Source organism: Physella acuta, unplaced genomic scaffold (assembly GCF_028476545.2).
Source record: "Physella acuta isolate Inbredline_101_S28 unplaced genomic scaffold, ASM2847654v3 ptg001179l, whole genome shotgun sequence".
NCBI classification, from domain to species: domain Eukaryota; kingdom Metazoa; phylum Mollusca; class Gastropoda; family Physidae; genus Physella; species Physella acuta.
In genome coordinates this window covers 114,845-135,683 of record NW_026732696.1, presented here as the reverse complement: position 1 = coordinate 135,683, position 20,839 = coordinate 114,845, and the positions used below count along the sequence as shown (strand labels likewise).

Here is a 20,839-nt window from a genome sequence, read left to right as displayed (position 1 = left end):
TCCCACCACTTCAAGGCGGTGTGCCATCAGGATGGATGTATTCAATAATGAGACACCATTTTCAGATGTTGGTTGGAGAAATTATAAAAAAATGATTATTTTTATAAACAATATCACCTAAAAAAGAATGAAGACGTCAAGAAAAATTCAATAGGATTTATTTAATAAATAAACCAATGTTTTGTCTTTCAGCATCACTAAGTACATAAAATGTATTTCCAACAATTGAAACAACACATGAGAACAAGAGTTGTAGCAATAGCTCAGCTATTTACACATTTACACTGTCAAAATTACAAGTTAACATCAACACAAAACTCTTATCAGGTTAAAAACATAGTGTACAAGTATTTCTATTTACAAAACTTGCAAAGCAATTACACCAAGACCATGATAAATTTCACTAGAATTTACAAATAAATGTTTAAAGAATGAAAACATTACATATTTTAGCAATAAGCCTCAAAACATCTTGAAGCACCTCGTAATACAAAAAATTTTAATTGTAAATTTCATTTTTTTTGTTAAATTTGTAATCAGATGAAATATTTGGAAATATATGCTGATGCACAGGATTAAAAACTGTTATTCACATATTAATACATCCATTGTTAAAATTGTATACTGTACAAATGAACTCATGGAATTATAAAACTTGAAACTGAATGCCTTTTAACTTTATCCAACCCTTTGCTTTTAAAGCCTCCTTATTAAAAAAAAATTGTTAAATAAAAAAGGTTTTGTATGGTCCCACAAGTACTTCTATATAGTTTTTTTTACTTTTTTTTTCTTCAGCTGCATTTGTTGAAAACATAAATATTCACTGCTTTGGGTTGAAAAGTAACTTTTAATGTTATAGCTCCTGTGAGCTATACATTAAATAATATTCATAAAAGGTTGTTTTTTTTAGTGCATTTACTTGTAACTAAATCTTTAAGTAGCTGGGATAAAATATAAAGATGTAACATTTTAATTTAAAAGTATTAAAAAAAACTTACTTTATAAATTCTATAAAACTGTAAAATATTAAGTTAAAAAAACTACATAGGGCCTATGATAAATTAACGCTTAAAAAATTAAAACTGTTACATATACTGAGGAAGCTGAAATATATTTGAAATAAATACACTGGAAAAAGTTTATATGAACATGACTACTAGTTCAAATTTTTTAACATTAAAGTGTTGAGCTTTAAAAATACTATCAGTATTTCATTATATAGAAAAACAATTGTTATTGCTAAGCAACAATAATGATTTAAAATATCTATACATATAATAAGTAAGAATTAGCTGTTTCTGAAGTTTTGATATGATTGTATTATTGATTTCAGTTCAGAATGTAGTCAATACTTGCTCATCAACTTTAAAAGCTAGTTTGAATTTCATATAATCTTGATTTTAGTTTCATTTTATTTCTTTTTTTTAAGTTAAATTAATCAGTCTAATGGACATAAGCAGTGAAATTCACGATAACGTCTATTGTTGTTAGTTATTGATATTTTTAAACTGTATCATCAAAATATCATTTTTACTTAATGATAAATTGTTCTTTATAGAGTTTTTAGGGTTGGAATTCAAGTAATTATTTCTACTTAACTAAATTCCATTGCAATTATATCAATTTAAATTTTTTAAGATTTGGGAACTGCTTTCTCATCAGCTTTTGGGCGCTTCAATGGAGATGATGCACTCTGCATGAAAGCCTGAATGAATATTAATTTGAAAAAGTTAATAAATGAAACAAAAAATGAAGGGAAAGTAGAATAGAATTTTAATCTAAAGGATTTGAGTTTAATGTGATTACAAATATGAAAAGCTACCCCATCCCAAAAGTAATACTGATTAAAACTAAATGGCTCTTTAGTCTGATAGGTAATTGGATAATGGTGCCTTGAAAATCAAAGTGAGAGGTAATACCTATTAACAAATACATCAATTCAAGCAATCTTAGGTGCTAAATATCTGCTTGCTCTATTCATTCATGGTGAAAGATACTTTAAAGGTTGCAAGCTTATGTTCTCTATTTGTCCTGAAGACCAATTCAATAACAGTCATATTACCTTGGTTTAATTCCTCAGATGAAATGTGATGAGAATGGCTATAACTTGTGGCTAAATATTTCAGTTCAACACCATATTCTAACACCTAATTATAAATTTAGTATAACAAAATCTGTACAAGTAAAACAAAATAAAGAACAGGTCTAACCTTGCTGGTCTGCTTCTCTTGTAGTTTGGCCAACTCTGACCTGTAAAAGGTCATGACCTCATCACAGTCCCTCCTCACCTTGGTGCCCTCACTGTTGTACAGGTAGCAGTTGGTCCTGATCAGCTCCATGTCCGACTGGAAGTCCTCAAAGCAGCTGTACTGGCCAGTCTAAAATTTTAAGGGACTAGCGTGAACTTCAGGGGAATATTTACTGTCATGCTATATCTAAGAGAAAATTTACTGTAACGACATTGCTAATGGAAAATTCACTGTAATGGTAATGGCAAATTTACTGCAATGCTAATTCTAAGGTAAATTTTACTACAATTGGTTAAATAATCATTAAACAAGCCAATATAATTGAAACATATTTAAAAAACAAATTTAAAAAATAATAAAACATGTTTACAGTAATTACAGGCATTGAGAATATCATTTAGTAGCAGCCTGCCTAAAAGAGCAAAGGAATTTTATTTGTATAAAGTTAATACAACCACAGATGTGCCACAAAATGACAAGAAAAATAGCTGATCTGTATGACACTTTGTAATAAAGCTTACCTCAAGTTTTTTGCGCATTGTAGAAAAATCCATAGGATTTTGTATCACTGTGTAGTAATCTGGTGCATCTGTAGAGTCCACTGAAGGAAACAACAACTATTTTAACATAGAACTTAGTGGGTTAAACAAAACTATTTTAACATAGAGCTTAGTGGGTTAAATAAAACTATTTCAACATAGATTTTTGTGAGATAAATGTAACTATTTTATCAAGGGTGTTAATATGCTTATTTTAACATTACCATTTTAAGATAAAGCTTAGTGGGTTAAACCTGCAAATAGTATTAGTTAAAACTATTGTCAGTCGGTACACATTTTGCACTGTAGTTACAAAAAAATGTTTACCAGGAAATGTGAACCATTCTGCAGCTGGTATCTCATTCCTGTCTCTTGGTGAACCTTTAAATCTGGCAACCTTCATCAGCAAACTGGGGATAAACAATTGGTTTTTATATAAAACTTGGATTATATGATTTGGCAACCTTCATTAAAAACTGGAGAGGGAAGGGGGGGAATGTTTGTATAAAAACTGATTCTGTAACCTCATAATTAATGCTCATACTCAGAAAATGACTCAATACCATCTCCAATGAAGGGTTGGTTACTTAAAGAAATGGAAATTGGGGCTATTTCAGAACTAATCGGAAAAAAGAAGATGGTGCTGGATGGGCCATGTTTTAAGGATGAGACCATATGTTATCACAGAAATGGCATGGAACTGGACAGCTCAAGTAAAAAGAAAACAGGGAAAGCACAAAGAGAGACCTGGAGGCACACAGCAGAAAAATAACTGACAAGAGCAGGACTATCTTGGGGAAATCTAAAAACAGTTGCCAGAGACATTCAAAAGTGGAAAGAGTTTTCTGTGGCGGCGCTATGTGTCCTGGGCACTTAAGGGAATAGATACAAAAAACTGTTGGGGGTGGGGTTTATTCTGGCTGCTCACCTGGCTGCTGCCTTGACCCAGCTACCTGGAGCTGCTTGTGATGGTTCGTCTAGGCCCGACGGATGCTTGCGTTTTCTTTTGCTGCTTCTAATCAGCCCTGAGGAATCGGCTGACACAATGCCATCACTGTGAGATTCCAGATCACTGCCTGCAGCTGAAACAAAAATAACAGTCTTTATTTTAAACCACATTTAACAAATACATTTAATTATAGTCAATGTAACTTTAAATAATATTTCATTGTATCATTTTTTACCATGATTAATAAATCAATATTGAAATTAACTTTCTGTACAACTGAGTATTTAACCAAGGAATTTCAAGATGTATTTTTTATGAAGAACACCCACATTTTTATCTATTTTAAAAACATTCATCTAATTTTCAGCCCAAATGTCCTTTTATCATTTTCCCTGCAGCACAGAATGAGAGCAAATAAACTAATATCCAAGACTTACTTGATCCAAAATCCTCATGTAAACTAGTGCAGGATTCCGTCACTGAGTCGTGCATGTCACCTGTTCCAGACAGGGTTGATCCGCTGTTGTCATGCTGACTTATCACCTGTGACCAATACAAGTGAAAGCTTACAATCAGCAATTTGTTGAACTCATAAATACATGTTACCCTTCACAGTTTGACAAATAACGTTCCCATATAAATAAAATTACTGAATGACATTAATGGACAGAAGTTGTAAGCAAATATTGGCTGTTGCTTTGGAAATGTTTGCTCTTAGAAGAGATTATGTCTATAATGGAATCTTGTGACAAATAATTTTTTCGTAAAAAACAATAATTTCTCATTTTTATATCAAAGAAATAATTGTTTCTTTAAAAGTCATTATTTGTGACTATAATTTTTTTTAAAAAGTGTTTGTCAAAACAAAATGTAAAGCTGTCTGTAAACCTGACTGTTTACAGTAGTACTTACACTGAGATGAAAAAACACCTAGTACATCAACTATATAATACTGATGCATGTGCTGGACAAGGAAGAAACTCATAACACAGACAAGAAAAAGAGAAATGAGAAGAATCCTACCTGCTCATCTTCTTCAATCCCCACCCTTTGACTGGTTAACTCATCGAGTTTGAGTGTAATGACTGAAGCTGATGGCTCTCCAGTGACACTCACAGGTAAGGCATTTGTCTGTGTGCTGGGTGTGGTACTTGAGGCCACCTGTTTTAGATGGTTTACGGTGAAAACTATAGTTCTATTTTAAAACTTAAGTTAATGGGTTAAATAAATTCATGTTCAGTCATTTCCTAATGATACTCAACATGAGAGTGATGGTGTAGTCGAAAGGTAGAGCATAGACTGCTAACCCGAAAGTCTCGAGTTTGAAGGTCACTGAGTCCAACTAGCTATGATGGGTCACTGACTCACGTAAAGGAAAGTAAAAGCAGCTGGGCATAGTGCTGACCACATTATCCCTTCAGGTCACAGAAACAGGTGAACTCTACTTTACTTGCCACATGGACTGTCAGGTTTTAAAGCGAACTTTATTTCCTTTTAACTCAACATCAGCTGAGGACTTGCATATTATCTGACCATACAATGCTGTTATAAGCAGAGGCTATAAAAACAGTTGAAATTGAAAGTAAAAAAAGAGAGCTTCTCTATACTTCAAAACTTTTCTATGGTGAATTTAAGGCTGATTTATCAGTGCAATAAGTTTATAAGTTGTTTTTATTTAGCTAGTCCAAAAAGTTGTTTTTGTATTGATTGAAGAATAAATAAATTGTTCTTTAAAGGTCCAAATCTTTCAATGGCTAAAAGGCTTATTGTTGCTAGCACAATCCCAGCTGAGTTCTAAATAAATGTATTGAAACCAAGAACCTCTAGATGAGTTAAACTACCAGACTACCATTTGTCTTATCAACTAATGAAATATAGATTTTGTTCAAATACTTTTTAAAGTTTCACAGAAAAAAAAATTAAAATCAGGAGAAGATAAAATAAATTGTAACGCCTATTCCGTAAGACCCTACTTTAAACATTTATCACAGCCTACCTGAGGTAAGACGCTGATAAAATTACTCTGTGGCTTGTTGACAATGGGTCTGTTGACCTCCTGCACTGAGATGAAGGATGATGATGAGGGTGAGGATGACACCGATGACGCTGTGGAGGGCAGTGATGTTGATCTTGAAAGCTGTGATGGTAGAGAAACTAACAGGTTGCCATGGGTTACAATAGACTCTGTCTGCTGCGAAGCTGGGTTGGTCACTGTCAGGATCCTCGTACCATCTTTGGCTGTAAAAATTGCATTTAGAAAATACTAATATTTTGGTAAAAACATTTTTATAATACTATTCACCAAGGTTTTATCATGAGCTCCAAAGTTAAAATTACAACTGGGTGGAGATGACATGACTAAAAAAAACCAACAGACAAGTCACTACAGAAGGACAGTCATTGTAAAACTAAAAAAAAAAAGTCCATTCAGGTACTATATGAAGGATCCAGTTCATGTTTTTTGACCATGTCTTGGGAGGAATTTTTGGTTGCACTATACCTAGATACCTTTCCATTACTTAAATTAGACATGCATAAATATTAGATTAAGCCTTAACTTTCAGATTAGTAACTGCATGTTCTACAACTACCACACAATACCATTAACTTCTACCATTTTATGTAAAAAACAAAAAAGTAAAATAAAATTGTTTTGGAAAATTGTTAATATATTAACCTGTTTCTTCACGTAAAACCTCAGCCATACCAGGTCTTGAACTAACAGCATCCCCTAAAATGTGTCCCACATTGGTCACAGGGGAATGGACTGGCATGTCATTGTATGCATCATCCCCTTCATCGTCATAGTCTTCTTCCTCTTCTTCCTCCTCATTATAAGAGTCTAGGTTGATCTGCGCCTCAGCTAAAGAGCTACTGAGCAAGTCTATGGGCTGCGTGACAGTCACTGATGGCGGTACAGCCGACGAGGGCTGCCCCACTGACGGTAGCGTGGATGAGGTGTGTGCTGGTGGTGTCAGTGTTTGTTGCGGGGTGGTGTATATCACTTCTGGTGGCTTTAATTTGACACCGGTGTCGTGGTAGTTGTCTGGGGGTGGGGGGTTGCTCGCTGTCACTTGGTAGAACAGACCTGTCTGGGTGTCAAGCTGACCTTCTTTGAGCCCTTCTTCTGAAAGAAATAAAAAATTAGTCTTCTGTATATAGGACCAAATTCAAAATTTTGAATTTGTCAAAACTATGTGGGACTACACAAAAATAATGATTCAAATTTGCTGTAACTTTTCTACTAAAAATTGAAAGTCAATATGAGACTTAATTTTTTTTTAATTTAAAAAAAATTTATTTTTGTAAAAGTTACTGCAGATAATGTAAAGATATAGCCGCAGAATTGTTGAGGTGAATCAAGACTGTGTCTTACCTGGGGAGACAATGACTTCACCTAGCACAGTTTCAGCATGAGGTCCAGGTGTTTCTTTATTGACTTCACTGACAAATCCTTTGTTGTTTGTTGTTAAAATACTCACCTAATGAACACAAATAAATTAATGACTAACTAATTAAATTTAGCTTATAATACACATGTTCTGATTTTTATTTAATTTGTATTACTATTAAAGACTTAAATTAGAACATTAGTAAAGATTAAAACATTTTTATAAAGTGGTTTCTTTTTATAAAAATAAATTTCTATAGACCTAATACATTTCAGGATCTGACCTATAGAAACTAAATTATAGAAAACTTTTTTCTTATTTCTGACTAAAGAAACTAACTTTTTTTAAAAACTGTATCCTATGTTGCTAGTTATTAGTGGTTTTACTTTTTACTTTATTAATTTGTTCATCGAAGTATTTGTTTCTACAGCCACAATTATTTTCAATAACATTTTATGAATCAACAAATCAAATAAACAGGTTTCACCTTTAAAATGGGAATGCTACAAAATAAATGTGAACAAAACTTTTACCTTAGGTTGAACATGTATATGAGTAATTGGTGGAATAACAGATGCAGATGTAAGAATTGATGGCAGGATGGAGGAAGATGTTATCTGAGGGGGTTCAGGTTCTGTGAGGTCGACAACTTCTTTATTTAACAGGGACATTGCTTGTTCTGAAACATATAAATTCTTTGCTGCATTATACAAGTCATTTAAAAACTACAAATCTGTATGTAACAAGTCTATGTCAATTTTAAAGGTAAAATAGCTTTATAATTAAGTTTATTAAGTGGTAGAAAAAGGATGATGACAGTTACCTAAAGTGAACACTTGTTCTGTTCTTGAGTCACATTCTGGACTTTCCCTTAAAAAAAAAAGTTTATTCATGAAACAATCTTGCCTCAAAATTACTATATTTTATTTTATTGGAGCCTTAATTGGTCCATTTCCTTACTCCAAAAAATCCAAAAATTGACTAGCATCCAACTTTAACAAAAATCAATTACAACAAAATTATTTCTCTAATAAAACAAAAGGGAATTAAAATAGTTTGTGTATAAACCTTTTATCTTCAGTATGAACATTAAATGTATATGTATCTTCTTCTTGCGCTTCTATAACCTCTTGTGATACTGACTGTCGCTGCAGAGGCAGCCTTGTAAAAATTTGCTGTTGTTTAAATGGAGCTAAAGTGGGTAAATTTACGGTGACTGGCTGGGACGTGCCATCAAGATTTTCAAATTCATATGGATCTGTTCCCTGAGCTGTGAGAGTAATACAAGAAAGTGGGTTAAAACATATTAAGGGCCTTAAGAAATAAGTATAAAATAAAAAATGATAAGTACAAATAGTTACAAAATTATTTTAATGACGAAATACGAATTTAGGTTTAGAAAAAAAAAACAGAATAGTTAATGAATTGTATAAATTATATAGGAAGTTGTAGTCTCTGGTTTGGATCTTGGACTCAAATCTGTAAGATCTCAGTGAGCCACCAAAATCTGTAAGATCTCAGTGAGCCACTCAAATCTGTAAGATCTCAGTGAGCCACCCAAATCTGTAAGATCTCAGTGAGCCACCCAAATCTGTAAGATCTCAGTGAGCCACCCAAATCTGTAAGATCTCAGTGAGCCACCCAAATCTGTAAGATCTCAGTGAGCCACCCAAATCTGATTGGTACCTGAATCTTGTTAGGAAAAGTAAGGGCTGCTGGGCACCAGTATTTAATATGCCGTGGACAAGAAACAGATTAATACTACTTCATCTGCCTTATGGAATGTAATGTCCAAAAGGGGAACTTAATTTATAATTTTATAATTAGTCTTATACTTATAATTTTATAAAATTTATAATTGACTTTATTTTAAAGCATGTTCTACCTGTAGTTTCCACTGTAGCCCCTTCTGGTTGCATCCCAACTGCTTGTATTAACTCGGCTAATAAAGATGTTTTGCTCTCTCCATCTGTGCGGCCACGGTGAATTATTGATATTGGCTATGGGTAAAAGAGTTATAAAACTAAAAATTTTAAGAGTAACACTAAATAATAAACAGAACACAGATTAATTAGCAGATAAGGTATAAGCAATATAATGGGAGGGGAGGGTGTGAATGTCTGGGTGATTTAAAAATAAATTACGGCCAAGGTATTAAAATAAGAAAGATTGGAAGAACAATACTTTATGACTGAACTAACAAACAAGAAGATTTTAATAAAATTCAATACCCATTAATTGATTTTTTTTCAGTACTGATAAGGTGCACAATTACTAATGAAAAGACAGTATTAAGACCAATAATAATAACTTCTTTGTAACCTTATTTTAAAACAGTATATTTAAAAGTACTTGCAGCCTGAATGAATTTGTTACCTGTTGTTTTGACTCCCCGCTGCTGCTACTTGTTGTTATGATAACTCTCCTCTCCCCCCCTCGTCCAGTGCTAGCAGTGGTCACAGACTGCGTAGAGGCTGTTAGCACATGTCGACCTTGAGCATCTTTATGCACCAAGCCCATTAATTCCTAATCAAATGATTCAACACTGATCATCAGAATGTAACAGGTATAAAAGTCAAATTATCAGGCCACATTTAAACTCACTAAATAATGTAACACAATCTGGCAAGCTTACCTTGTCAATAGCACCTGGCAAACCGGATGTTGTAATAGTTCTTATATTTGTTGCTCCTGCACCTATGGGACTCGGAAACCTTGCATGTTGTGTCTTTTGTACAACAATAACATTTGGCTTGGATACTGTGGAAATAAACAAACTATTCTGACACTTTTGTAGAATATTATAAAATATAAAATATCCATGAATACATAAGCTGCCTGGTAGTTAATAGACCAATACATTGAAAGGTAGCCTTGTGTAGTAGAAAATAATCTTTCTATTATGTTCAGATTTTAATTATAAAGTTAGACTAATTTACACCTCTACTGTCCAAATTTTGAGACTCACCTGTGGTGCTCCCTGATCCAGATTTCACTGCGGTCAGATGCAAGGTCTTAGGGTTGACTGTCACAACATTGGTGGCCTTAGTTGTCGTAGCAATGACACGACCCCCAGGTGTTGTGATATTTAAAACCTTTCCTCCTGTGTGAGCTAGAATATTGATTAGGGAACTATTTTTAGTCTCAAATGCCAGGAAAAAGCTATTTTTACATAATAATGATGTAAGCGGTATTTTCTTCCAGAAACACAAAAATTCCATGACATTCACTTTTTACACATTAAAAGCATTTTATGTTTACAACATACATAAGGGATAGCATCCCCATTCTAATAATTATTAACTTATCTACAAAGTGATTCTTTAAAAAGTTGTAATCCACCAATGATGTCCGAAAGTAGCAGACCAATTACTATATTCACAGATGATTTGCACACTTTCAGACAAGAACTTGACCAGGTTCCTTATATAAATACATCCTACCTGTGTAAGATGAGATTGACCTGGGCAGCATTGTCACACCTGAGCTGCCACCTGTTGTAGACTGCCCAGCATTGACCATTACAACTGGTGTCCCACCAGTGCCTGTTATTTGTGATGGCTTCGGCAGAATTTTACTGCCACTTTGGGTGATAATTTTCATACCAGCTGTAAGGATGAAAAAATAAATGATATGAGGAAAATCTATCAGTTTTTAGCGCAATTTCCATTCTGGAGAATTGCGTTTATTAACTCGTCATTTCTGGGAATGGATGGATGGATGAATGAATGTATGGATGAATGTGTGTCCGGGCTTTAAGTCGTATCTCCTCCTCAACGAAGCAATATCGATGACTAGTTCCAAAAGCAATTATGTTAAGCAAGTTACGAGAATGAGCATAGGCCATAAAAATTCCGGGTTTCTTTCATGTATTTCCCGGAAAAGCCAAAAAACCTCGAAAAAATGCAGTTTTTGGCCCATATCTCGGCAACCAGACCACTTAGCGACTTGAAACATGTACCAATCGATTCCTGCCATAATTTAGAACAATATTGCCGAAGAAAGTTTTCAAAAATATCCTCTCGTTCGGTCACAAATTTTAAAATTACATAAACACCTACAAACCGATCGTTCTTCTAGCTTGAACGCACCCCAGAATTATACGTCAGAGCTATTTTTAGATAACATAAGGAAATTGCGCATAAATGTCACTAGACTTTTTTAATTAACTTGTTTATCAATGTAAGGATAAAAAATTAACAATAACAGAAATGGAAATCTCCAAAGAAACAATAAGCAATTATATGAATAATCTCAAAAAGAAATCATTGCATTGTACTGTGTGTAATTAAATTAAAATCACTCTATCATTACATTAAATACAATTGCATTTACTGCAGCTGAATTAAAAATTAAATTTGAAACTGATGTTAAAATAAGAAGATTATATATTTTATTTTAAAGACAAATAGTACATAACTAACAAAACTTGCGCAAGAAACAAAATAAGTTGTCTCTCGGAAAGTATGAATCCTTGCACTGTAGACCTCCAATGAAGTTTAAGTATTTTCAATTAATTTCAAAGCACTGTTAATTTAATTTTCATAAACAAACTAAAAAAGTATTATACCTCCTTCCTGTTTGATCTGTATGGTGGGTTTGTTGAGTGTCTTGACCTGGATCCCACCAGCCAGATGTTGAGGCTGGCTGACCTGAATGGTTGAGGTTGAGTGCTGCGGCTGAGAGATTTGTAAGCCAGCTGGAATATTCTGTGAGGGGGAGACTAGCTGGGGACCCATGGGTATAACCACGCCAGGCTTTTGGGTTGGCTATATTAAAATAATGAATTGAACTTCATTGTTAAAGATGCAAATGTAGCACACACAAAAAAATACTGAAAAGAGCTATATATTGAGAATATGGTTATAATCCCACTTGTGCATATAGTACAAACAGCATAAAAAATTATGTAATGTGAGATAAAGTTAATTGAAAATTGCCTTTTATAACAAAATCAAACCTTACAATCATAGCCGGGTAACGCTGACGAGGAACTATTCTAGGGCGAACTTTTCCTAAACCAATTTGGACTGAGGGACTAAACATACCCTGTGAAGACCCTATGGTTGAACTGGGTATAGTAACTGAAAACATGAAATAAAGATGTATACAATGAAATATTTACCATTTGATGTAAATATTTGACTAAGGTGGCTCTATTATTAAAGATGCTACCATAATCATGACCCCCAAAAGTAAAAAAAAAACCTGATATGAAAATTAAATAGTGTAGGCTATTCCTGTGTGTTTATAAAAACCAAAAAATTAATAACTTATTCCTTAAAGCCAAACTGTTGACACAACATAATTAATTAAACGGTAATCAGGTTTTATGCAGAGAATAAGATTTTCAGTAAATTCTACTTGAGCCAAAGTAACAAATTATTAAAGGAAGTTATATGAAACCTTCAATAAAAAACCTGCTGGGCTTACCAGTGGTAGAGACGAGACTAGTGTTTGAGGTAGATGTCACAATCCCAGGGTAGGCTGAGACAACTTGAGCAACCGAGGATGACACTGGACCAGATGGCATGAGGACAGAGGACCTGGGTAAACTTTGACCCCCAAATGTTGATAAAGTGGTGGGTGGGGTTCTTACAACAGGAACTGACATGGATCGTTGAATAACTGTCGTACCTGAAGCAGGACCAGCACTTGTCACCAGAATCACCTGTGCGTTGTAGAAAAAAAAAATGTTAATTTTCAAAACTTCAATTTAATCTTTTTAATTTATTATCAAAAACTTAACAGTTCTCTAGAATTAATTTTTTTTTAAGCTGATAGTATTTGTTGATATTTATCGCACACAATTTGAATAAAGCAATCACTAGGAAAGTTAAGACAAAATACAGAAAAACGTTTAACCTTGGGTGGTTGGGATGTTGACTGAACACTTATTGGTCGACCCTGGGGGCTTTTACTAATGGTAATTTTTACAGGTGAGGTACAAGGCATGGTGCTTGAGGCTGTCGTGTAGGTCAAACGAGGAGTTTGTGTGGAGACGGAGGCTGCACTGTTGCTGTCTGTGGATAGACTACGGTTGCTGCTGCGCCTTGAGGGCATACACAGCTCTTCTTCATCATCCTGGTTCAGCATACCTGTGTACAATAGCAATCCAGTGAAAATACACAATTTGTATAGACCACACTAGTAAGTTATTTTGAGCTAGGTTGAAAAAATTCAATGCAATCAAATGATAATGTATTAATAAATATATATCCCTGGTGATTGGATAAATGGTTAAAATACACAACCAATTTGTTATATAATTTTTTTTTTATTTTGCATTATGAATATAATCAATTTGTTTTTATTTCAAATCTTTTATTGTGTTACACAAAAAAAAATAAAACATAAAGATTAGAAAAATATGATATTCACAAATCTAAGTTCTAAACTGTATATTAAAAGATTAGACCTAAGTAGCTCGAATACTATAGTGTTTAATTGAAAAATATTTGAAGTATTTAAATTTACTTTATATACATAGTAAATATTCCCCCTTTAGTTAAGTTATATTTGTAAAGATAATGCACCTTTAATATGAATGGAAGTTCCACTTGGAAGGACCACAACATTTGAATTTGGACTAGAAGGACGAGGTGGTTTTGACAGTATGGCTGTGGGTCCTGTTGAAAACAAAAAATTATTTTTAACTCAGACGTCACAGTGATTCTATACAAATTAAATTTTAAGATCATGTTTTAATTAACAATGCAAATTACTAGATTAAAAAAAACTCAAATGAATGAATATTTTTAAGGCTAATTTACCATAAGGATATCTTTATGAACAATTCTTACCATCTTTATTAGAAGTCTGTGAAGGGGGAGGCAGTGATGCATTCTTTTCCATCATAGCAGTAGCAGCCTGATTGGCGGTGGCAGTGAATGCTGTTTGCGGTACAAGTCTAGGCATCAGAGGCACCAGGCGCCGCCCTTCAATGGTCCACTCATCTGTACTTATAGTACCAGCAATACTATTGGTGAAATAAATAGGAATTACCCTCCTCTACCAACCTGGGCAAGTCCATAAATGATGTCATACTCAGACTTTTGTAACTATGTGTGCTGATGGATAGGTGTTTAAGAATGTGTGACATGACATTTTTTTTATTTCTTATGGACAAAAAAAGTTGAGAAACATGTTATCAGGATGAGTGTTGCATTTTGTAGTTATTTTAAGATAGATGAATCAGGCACTTTGTGATGCAACTATTGTGGGTTTGTGAAGAATCACCTTAAAAAAGTGTGACATCATTTATGGATTACCTTTTCCTAGGATAATTTGGTATTAACAATTTTAAAAAATACTTTAAAATTTAGATATGAGAATTAATAAGACACAATGTTTCTAATTAGTTGTATCAGAGTATAATTAACATTTCAACAACTTACTTATCGGCAATAGTTGCTAACTTTTCATCATTAATTGCTCTTCGCACTTCAGCTCTGTGCCTTTCAGTGGAAATGCTAAATGTGTAAAAAAAAATACAGTATAAAAGAAAAATCTTATTTTAAAAAGTAGAAGCTAAAGGATCTTCCATTATGATATTCAAAAGACTAAAAAAAGGTGCAACTGAAATATTTTTTAAAGGTAAATTTAACATGATAACGTCCACACCAACCCCTCCACCTGTGAGTCATTACCTTGAGTCTTGAGGTTAGTTTAATATACTCAAGGGATGGGATTCTTTTTTTTGAAGGATTTTTCAATGAACACAGATAATGAACTCAACCAAAATATAACCTTATTCATAGAAGAGCTATAGTTGTGATGAGCTTTTAACATTAAAAAAATTCTAAGTTATGATCTGGCTCTACCTTAGAGTTTGTTGCAGATCCTGCAATATTTTCTTCTTATCTTTTGAAAGATCTCCTTGTGCCCGGAACACAGAAATAATAGATGCATAGGCTTCCAGCTCCAAACGCCGTAAAATGCGCTTAGATTCATCTTTGGTATAGTCAAGTAGCATTGGCCACATTTTTCTTGTAAAATCATCTGATTCAAATTAAATCTGAGGATAAATTATCCGTTTGCTGTATTTAAAGTTAAATTAAAGGCACAAGTTATATATTTTTCAATTTTCAGGATCAATGCACTTTTAAAGAGATGAATAAAATAGATGACTATAATTTTTTTTTAAATTAAATCAATGTTACATATATAAACAATTTACTTGTTTCACAAAATAGTAAAAAAAAAAAATTCTTATTACCTTTAATATTGTCAAGCATACACACATTGAATACAAGCATTGAATAAAAAACATGAATTGAAAAAAAATTTAGCTTTTATAAAACATTATCTAGCTTAAATAAATCTCTACTTTTTTCTTCATCTAAAAGCTTATTTCTTATTTTTGATGGGTGATTATAAAACACAACATATAAGAAGATGCACCTGCAAAGTTATTGGAACACCCTGGATTGGTGAAAATTCAATGGTAAGATTAAGCAGTTATTAAAAAAACAATAATTACAGTTAATATATTTTTTTTAAACACAGATGAGATTACTGTAAAACTTTTTGAAAGTATTACTTCCATAACCATGACAACAATACTGGCAGAAAATTTATTTTGTCTCACTGGCATTTTTATAAAAACCAAAAAAAAAAGCTTAATAACCAATAGCAATTTTATCTATAAGTTATGAAAATTTTAATGGGTAACTATTTTCAATAGAAATGCTAATGGGTCACAAAGATGAATTATTACACATTTTGTTAAAAAAAATTTTGTGAAAGAGTTTGACATTTTTATAATGAGAAGATATATCTGTTGTGTAATAAAGCATAGACTGTTAACCGGAAAGTCTTGAGTTCAGATCCAGGGAATTCGACTTTGAGTCCAAAATATGTTTTTGATTCCACCCCGCTCTGATGGGTACCTGACTCACATTAGGGACATTTTGCCACACTATCCCTTAAAAAGTTAATACGGCGAGGTCACTAAAACATGTGAACTCTACTTCACCTACTATACAGACCACTATGTTCAAAATGTTATATAACAAGCTGTATGTGATATTTTATAAATTAGGATAAATGTTACAACAAGAATTTGTTCTAGACTAAAACTGTATAATCATAATTTTATCTATTGATATTGCTGTTTTCTAAATGGTGTTGAGTAGTATAGCACATGATTATAAATCAGACAGTCTGGAAACCTGCTATAAATGGTTATTTTTAAGATTAGGGCTGGGGTCAGAATTTAGTTACTGTAAAGCTTTGTTTCAAAGCCCTGCTAATGTTCTTTGAAGTATATAAAAAAGGGTAATCTAAAATGTTTAAAATGGTTAACATAGCTTACTTAAATAGGCAACCTTCTTGTAACCCCTGACCTACAGTATTCTACAAATATTCATTAGTAATAATTTCACCTGCAAGCTAAAGGGTTTAGGATACATCGCCTAATTGTATTGTTTCTTATTTTAAAACAGCTTAGTGATAGGTAGGCCTATGCAGGTTATGAATTTTAAAAGTTTTTTTCTAGTATGACAATTTTAGCCAAATAATAGTCCTAGCTGTTTTGTTTTAGAACTTCCAAATCAAGTAGGACAGTTACATTGTTATAAACTAGACAGTAGGCTGAGTAGGCCTATGCCCTATGCACATTGTCAGGTTATATGATATGGTCTTTTTACGAAGTATCCTATGCCCTATGCACATTGTCAGGTTATATGATATGGTCTTTTTACGAAGTATGCAATATAATATATCCTTGCATATATAAAGGTATTGGATATCTAGGTATCGAACAGTTTCAGCAACTGTAGATAGAGTGGAGTCAAGCAGTGTATTGTTCAGTTGAACATTCTGAAATTGAAAGTATGCATTTAATAGCCAAAAGCATTTTTTTTTAAACAAAATGAAATTAACACAGCTGGATCAGCACAACAGTGAATCTGTACAATCCAGTTTGGATGGACCTCAGTAAAGTACCCTGGTTGTGCATGGAGATAATTTTAATATAAAACAAACATCCATGTCTTAAGAAGGAAGACAAAAAAAAAAGAAAAGTAGCTAGATTTCTATTCTAGATCTAAGTTGTAAGGACTGAGGAGTGTCAGTGCTGAGTGACAGTGCAGTTGAGTTTACTAGTTATTGGGTGTAGTGTAGGAATATCCAGAATTTAATATTTTCTGACCAAATATTAGAGCCTTTAAAAATGTAAGGGATCAAAATACATTGAATTACCAAAATGCAATAATTTTCCAAGCTTTCTTCTACTGTATAAAGCTAATATATGATGTTTTTCTAAAAAATTGTTTATGCAAAGAATGAAAACTGTACTTTTGCCGCCATCTTGCGATGATGCGCATGCGCCAGATCCTAGATTAATATAAAACAAGATCTAATATATGTAAAGAAAATATTAATTTAGTAATAATAAAGATTGCATTTAAAATATATTCGTCTAGAAATTAGTATAGCATTTGCATTGCTTATAACACTATTGTTTCAAACAGTATAATACATGATACATTTATTTTTTGTTTGACCCGTCGACAATATTTTAAATTATACGTTTTTTTAATTAACAAGGGGGGAATAAGTCATAAACAAGGAATGTTTCAGTTTTCATTGACGACGATGAATTCATTTTATTCTTTGATAAACGCGTATGATTGAAAGTATTATTATTTTATAAATTTTTAAACAATTGTATATAATATTTAGTAATATTACCGTAATAATAGACACAAGTTTTAAACAATTTTACGGATACAATAAGTAAATTAGCAAATTTATTATTAATTTACGAGCCGACCCGCGGCGTATCATATGCCGCTATTTTTTACTAACTATTTTTTAGATCTAGACTAGATCTAGTAGTAGATCTATTTAGTTGTTTTATTTTCTACTCTTCAGTAATTCATAATTTGTGAATTCGACAGCACCAATGTTGCCACTGAAAATATTTGCTTTAAAACACTATCAGTAGGTCGTTAAACGGATGATAACCCCCCCCCCTCCTTTCCCCCAACCCCAACCCCAAAGTAAATTATAATTTAAAAATTAACTCTGGAACTGTGACACAGTCAAACTAGTGACAAGTCACAATGACTTGAAATTTATTTTAATCCTAATGTTTTTTCTGTTCATATTTGTTCAGGCCAGGCAGTAAAATAAATCTAAAGTTCCCCATCCAAACCTGACGGTCTATGGGGCAAGTGAAGTAGAGTTCACATCTTTCTCTGACCTTGGCATATGAAGAATTAGTGGAGTCAGCACTATGCCCAGCTGCCTTTACTTTTCCCGAACATCCAGAGCTGGGTGGACGGTCCACTGACTTGAACCCAGATTCTAACTCAAGACTTACGAGTTAGAAGTCTAGCTCTCTATCACTCGGCTACTCCATCCCTAAATAAAAATGAATCTATTAATCCTAAAAGTAAAATATTAATAAATAGTAAGCATGGCCAGGCCTAAATACATTGAAGTAGCCTAATAATTATTAATTAGAAAGAGAAAAAACCATTTTTTTCTTATTTTGCATAGTAGTAAAGGTACCATTTCAAACCTTGTGGTCAATAGGGTAGGTGTAGAGTTTATCTGTTTCTTTGATATCAGCATATAAAGAAATGGTGTGGTCAGTTCTATGCCTCGTCGCCTTTGCTTACCCAAATGTTAGTCAGGTACTCATAAGAGCCTATTGACGCAGATTTTGCAGTCATGCGCTCTACCACCCAACCATGCCATCCAATTTATATTATGATAAAAATATTTACAAAGCTGTTTACAAGGCTGATGCAGTTGTTTTTTTTCAAAGTTTATTTATAACTTTAAAAGCTGTTAGTAAGTTTATTACTTGTCGAATTACTTGGTAGGCCAGACTTTCATATAGCCTACTTTTGCCAGGAAAAATAACACAACTCAAAACCTGCCCTATTTGAAGTATCTGTGATTTTTTTGTTATACTATCACTATATAATTATCTATTATATGTGTGGTTAATCCATAAGAACCAATAATTGTAGATATAGTTTGGATTAATTAAGTTATCGTTAACAATTATTACAACTCAGTAAAAAAAAAAAAAATTTTTTTCAGATTTTAGTGAATTTTAAAAGGGAAATTCAGCTGTATGTGAACATTATCATTATGACTGACACAATAGAAATCTTGAAGTGTGGAGTGCGCTTTGAACCCCCCACTTTTGTGCTCACATATAAAGATAGAAAGACCGGAAAGTTTAGGCGTCGCTCAATGCCTTTACGGAACTTCAACAAACTTACTAGCATCGACACAATAATCGAGGATTTAAAATCAAACCCTCGCCATTCTAAATTTGTAAGACTGCTTTTACCAGCCCAGCTTCAGCGTTTGCTTACTATTGTTAAAGACAAGCTCAGTGGCCTTAGTTTAGAAGCAAGTATCGCTCGCAACGATGCGATGGACACGCTTCGCCCGGATGAAAATTTGAACAAAGTTGATCCTGAAACTCTTCAGAGGAAAAAGTTAGTTATGGATTTATCTTTTGAGAAGAAGAGAAAAAAGCCAGGGGATCCAGATTTTCAGTACAATGTTGAAGTTGATTTTGAACCTGTGGAAGTCAAAACAAGTGAGTGGGACTCAGGGGAGTCTGACATTGACTTTTAGTCGGCAAAACTGCAATGGCTTTTTATAAGTACATATAATGAACTTTAATTTTGTGATGCATAAATGATGTAAATAATGAATATATAAAACACAAAGCTATAAATCCCTCTGACTTCCATAAATCCAGTGTCATATTTAAACTGGTGTATTTTTATATATAATTGTATTATATACATACTCTTTTCATTCATTGTATTTTTAAATGATATAGCATGTACCAGGTACTATTTAAAAGTAGTTTAGCTTCTTTATATTGATTTGGATAGTAAATTAAATTTGTGTACGCTCACAAATTTAAAAATAAAGGTGCTGCTTGATAGTGAATTGTTATTATCTAAGTATGGTTGTTGCTAAGTGGAAGTTAATCTTCACTTTCAGCTTGGTAAAAATATTAAGAGTTATTATTTAAATTAATCTAATATAATTTGGATCTCCCACTTCACTGGGTGGTGTGGTTGTGTTATTTCTGATGTTTATTTTTTTTTTTTTTTTTTTCTGTTTTCAAATGCCTTCATAACATCAGAACCAGAGTGAAAGGGATGCATGTGTAATGTTAATGATTACACCCATCACAGATAGATATGTGAGCTGTACCTTGCCATATTGTATTGTTAAGTATCTCTTTAGAAGCTAAACCTAACCCTGTCTTTGGTAACTAACAGTACTCAATAATGGCATGTATTTCTAATACTCTGTTTAATTAATGCAATAATAAACATGTTTGATTTTCAAAAGTAAATTTGGTTTTGGTTTTTTCACAGTTGAGCCTAAAGGCAAACATATTCCCTCTCTTCAGAACTCTCATTTGTTTTTTAAGTCCGATTACCTCCCCTTAATAAAAAATAATATTTTTCTTTAGGGACCATACCATAATAAACGACGTTATACTCCTCGGGAGGGTGTTCGGAATCTTGTGACGGTGTGAGAAGGGGAAAGAGTACAGAAATATTGACGTTTGATTTTAGCTATTACTAGGCATACTGCCTAGCTTCGCTTAGGATTTCAAAATTAAAAGAAATTGAATGATTAATTAATAGGTGATTGGCTGTTATGTTAAATGCCAAGGGCCTAAATTTGTACAGTGGAATAATTTTAAGTTAC

At 33.0% G+C, this 20,839-nt stretch overlaps 2 protein-coding genes across 3 annotated transcripts; one reads left to right on the top strand and one right to left on the bottom strand.

Moving 5' to 3' along the window:
- Positions 1 to 141: 141 nt before the first annotated feature.
- Positions 142 to 17,442, bottom strand: LOC131956849 (BRCA2-interacting transcriptional repressor EMSY). Of its 2 annotated transcripts, none has more exons than XM_059321461.1 (27): positions 17,333 to 17,442; positions 14,953 to 15,146; positions 14,527 to 14,601; positions 13,933 to 14,108; positions 13,666 to 13,758; positions 12,995 to 13,227; positions 12,563 to 12,800; positions 12,095 to 12,213; positions 11,700 to 11,898; positions 10,573 to 10,737; positions 10,098 to 10,241; positions 9,765 to 9,889; positions 9,506 to 9,655; positions 9,015 to 9,129; positions 8,198 to 8,399; positions 7,953 to 7,999; positions 7,663 to 7,808; positions 7,114 to 7,219; positions 6,415 to 6,864; positions 5,734 to 5,975; positions 4,761 to 4,898; positions 4,175 to 4,280; positions 3,717 to 3,870; positions 3,116 to 3,198; positions 2,771 to 2,850; positions 2,211 to 2,378; positions 142 to 1,705 (listed from the first exon to the last, which is right to left on the bottom strand). In XM_059321461.1, exons 2-27 carry the CDS (start codon positions 15,111 to 15,113, stop codon positions 1,634 to 1,636), a joined length of 3,987 nt encoding a protein of 1,328 aa, XP_059177444.1. In that variant the 5' UTR covers positions 15,114 to 15,146; positions 17,333 to 17,442; the 3' UTR covers positions 142 to 1,633. The 2 variants fall into 2 exon arrangements, with proteins under 2 accessions (XP_059177444.1, XP_059177445.1); XM_059321462.1 differs by having other exon boundaries at positions 6,415 to 6,861.
- Positions 17,443 to 17,682: 240 nt separating this feature from the next.
- Positions 17,683 to 20,477, top strand: LOC131956847 (centrosomal protein of 19 kDa-like). The gene is made up of 2 exons (XM_059321458.1): positions 17,683 to 17,769; positions 19,190 to 20,477. Exon 2 carries the CDS (start codon positions 19,241 to 19,243, stop codon positions 19,736 to 19,738), a length of 498 nt encoding a protein of 165 aa, XP_059177441.1. The 5' UTR covers positions 17,683 to 17,769; positions 19,190 to 19,240; the 3' UTR covers positions 19,739 to 20,477.
- The last annotated feature ends 362 nt before the right edge of the window (positions 20,478 to 20,839 follow it).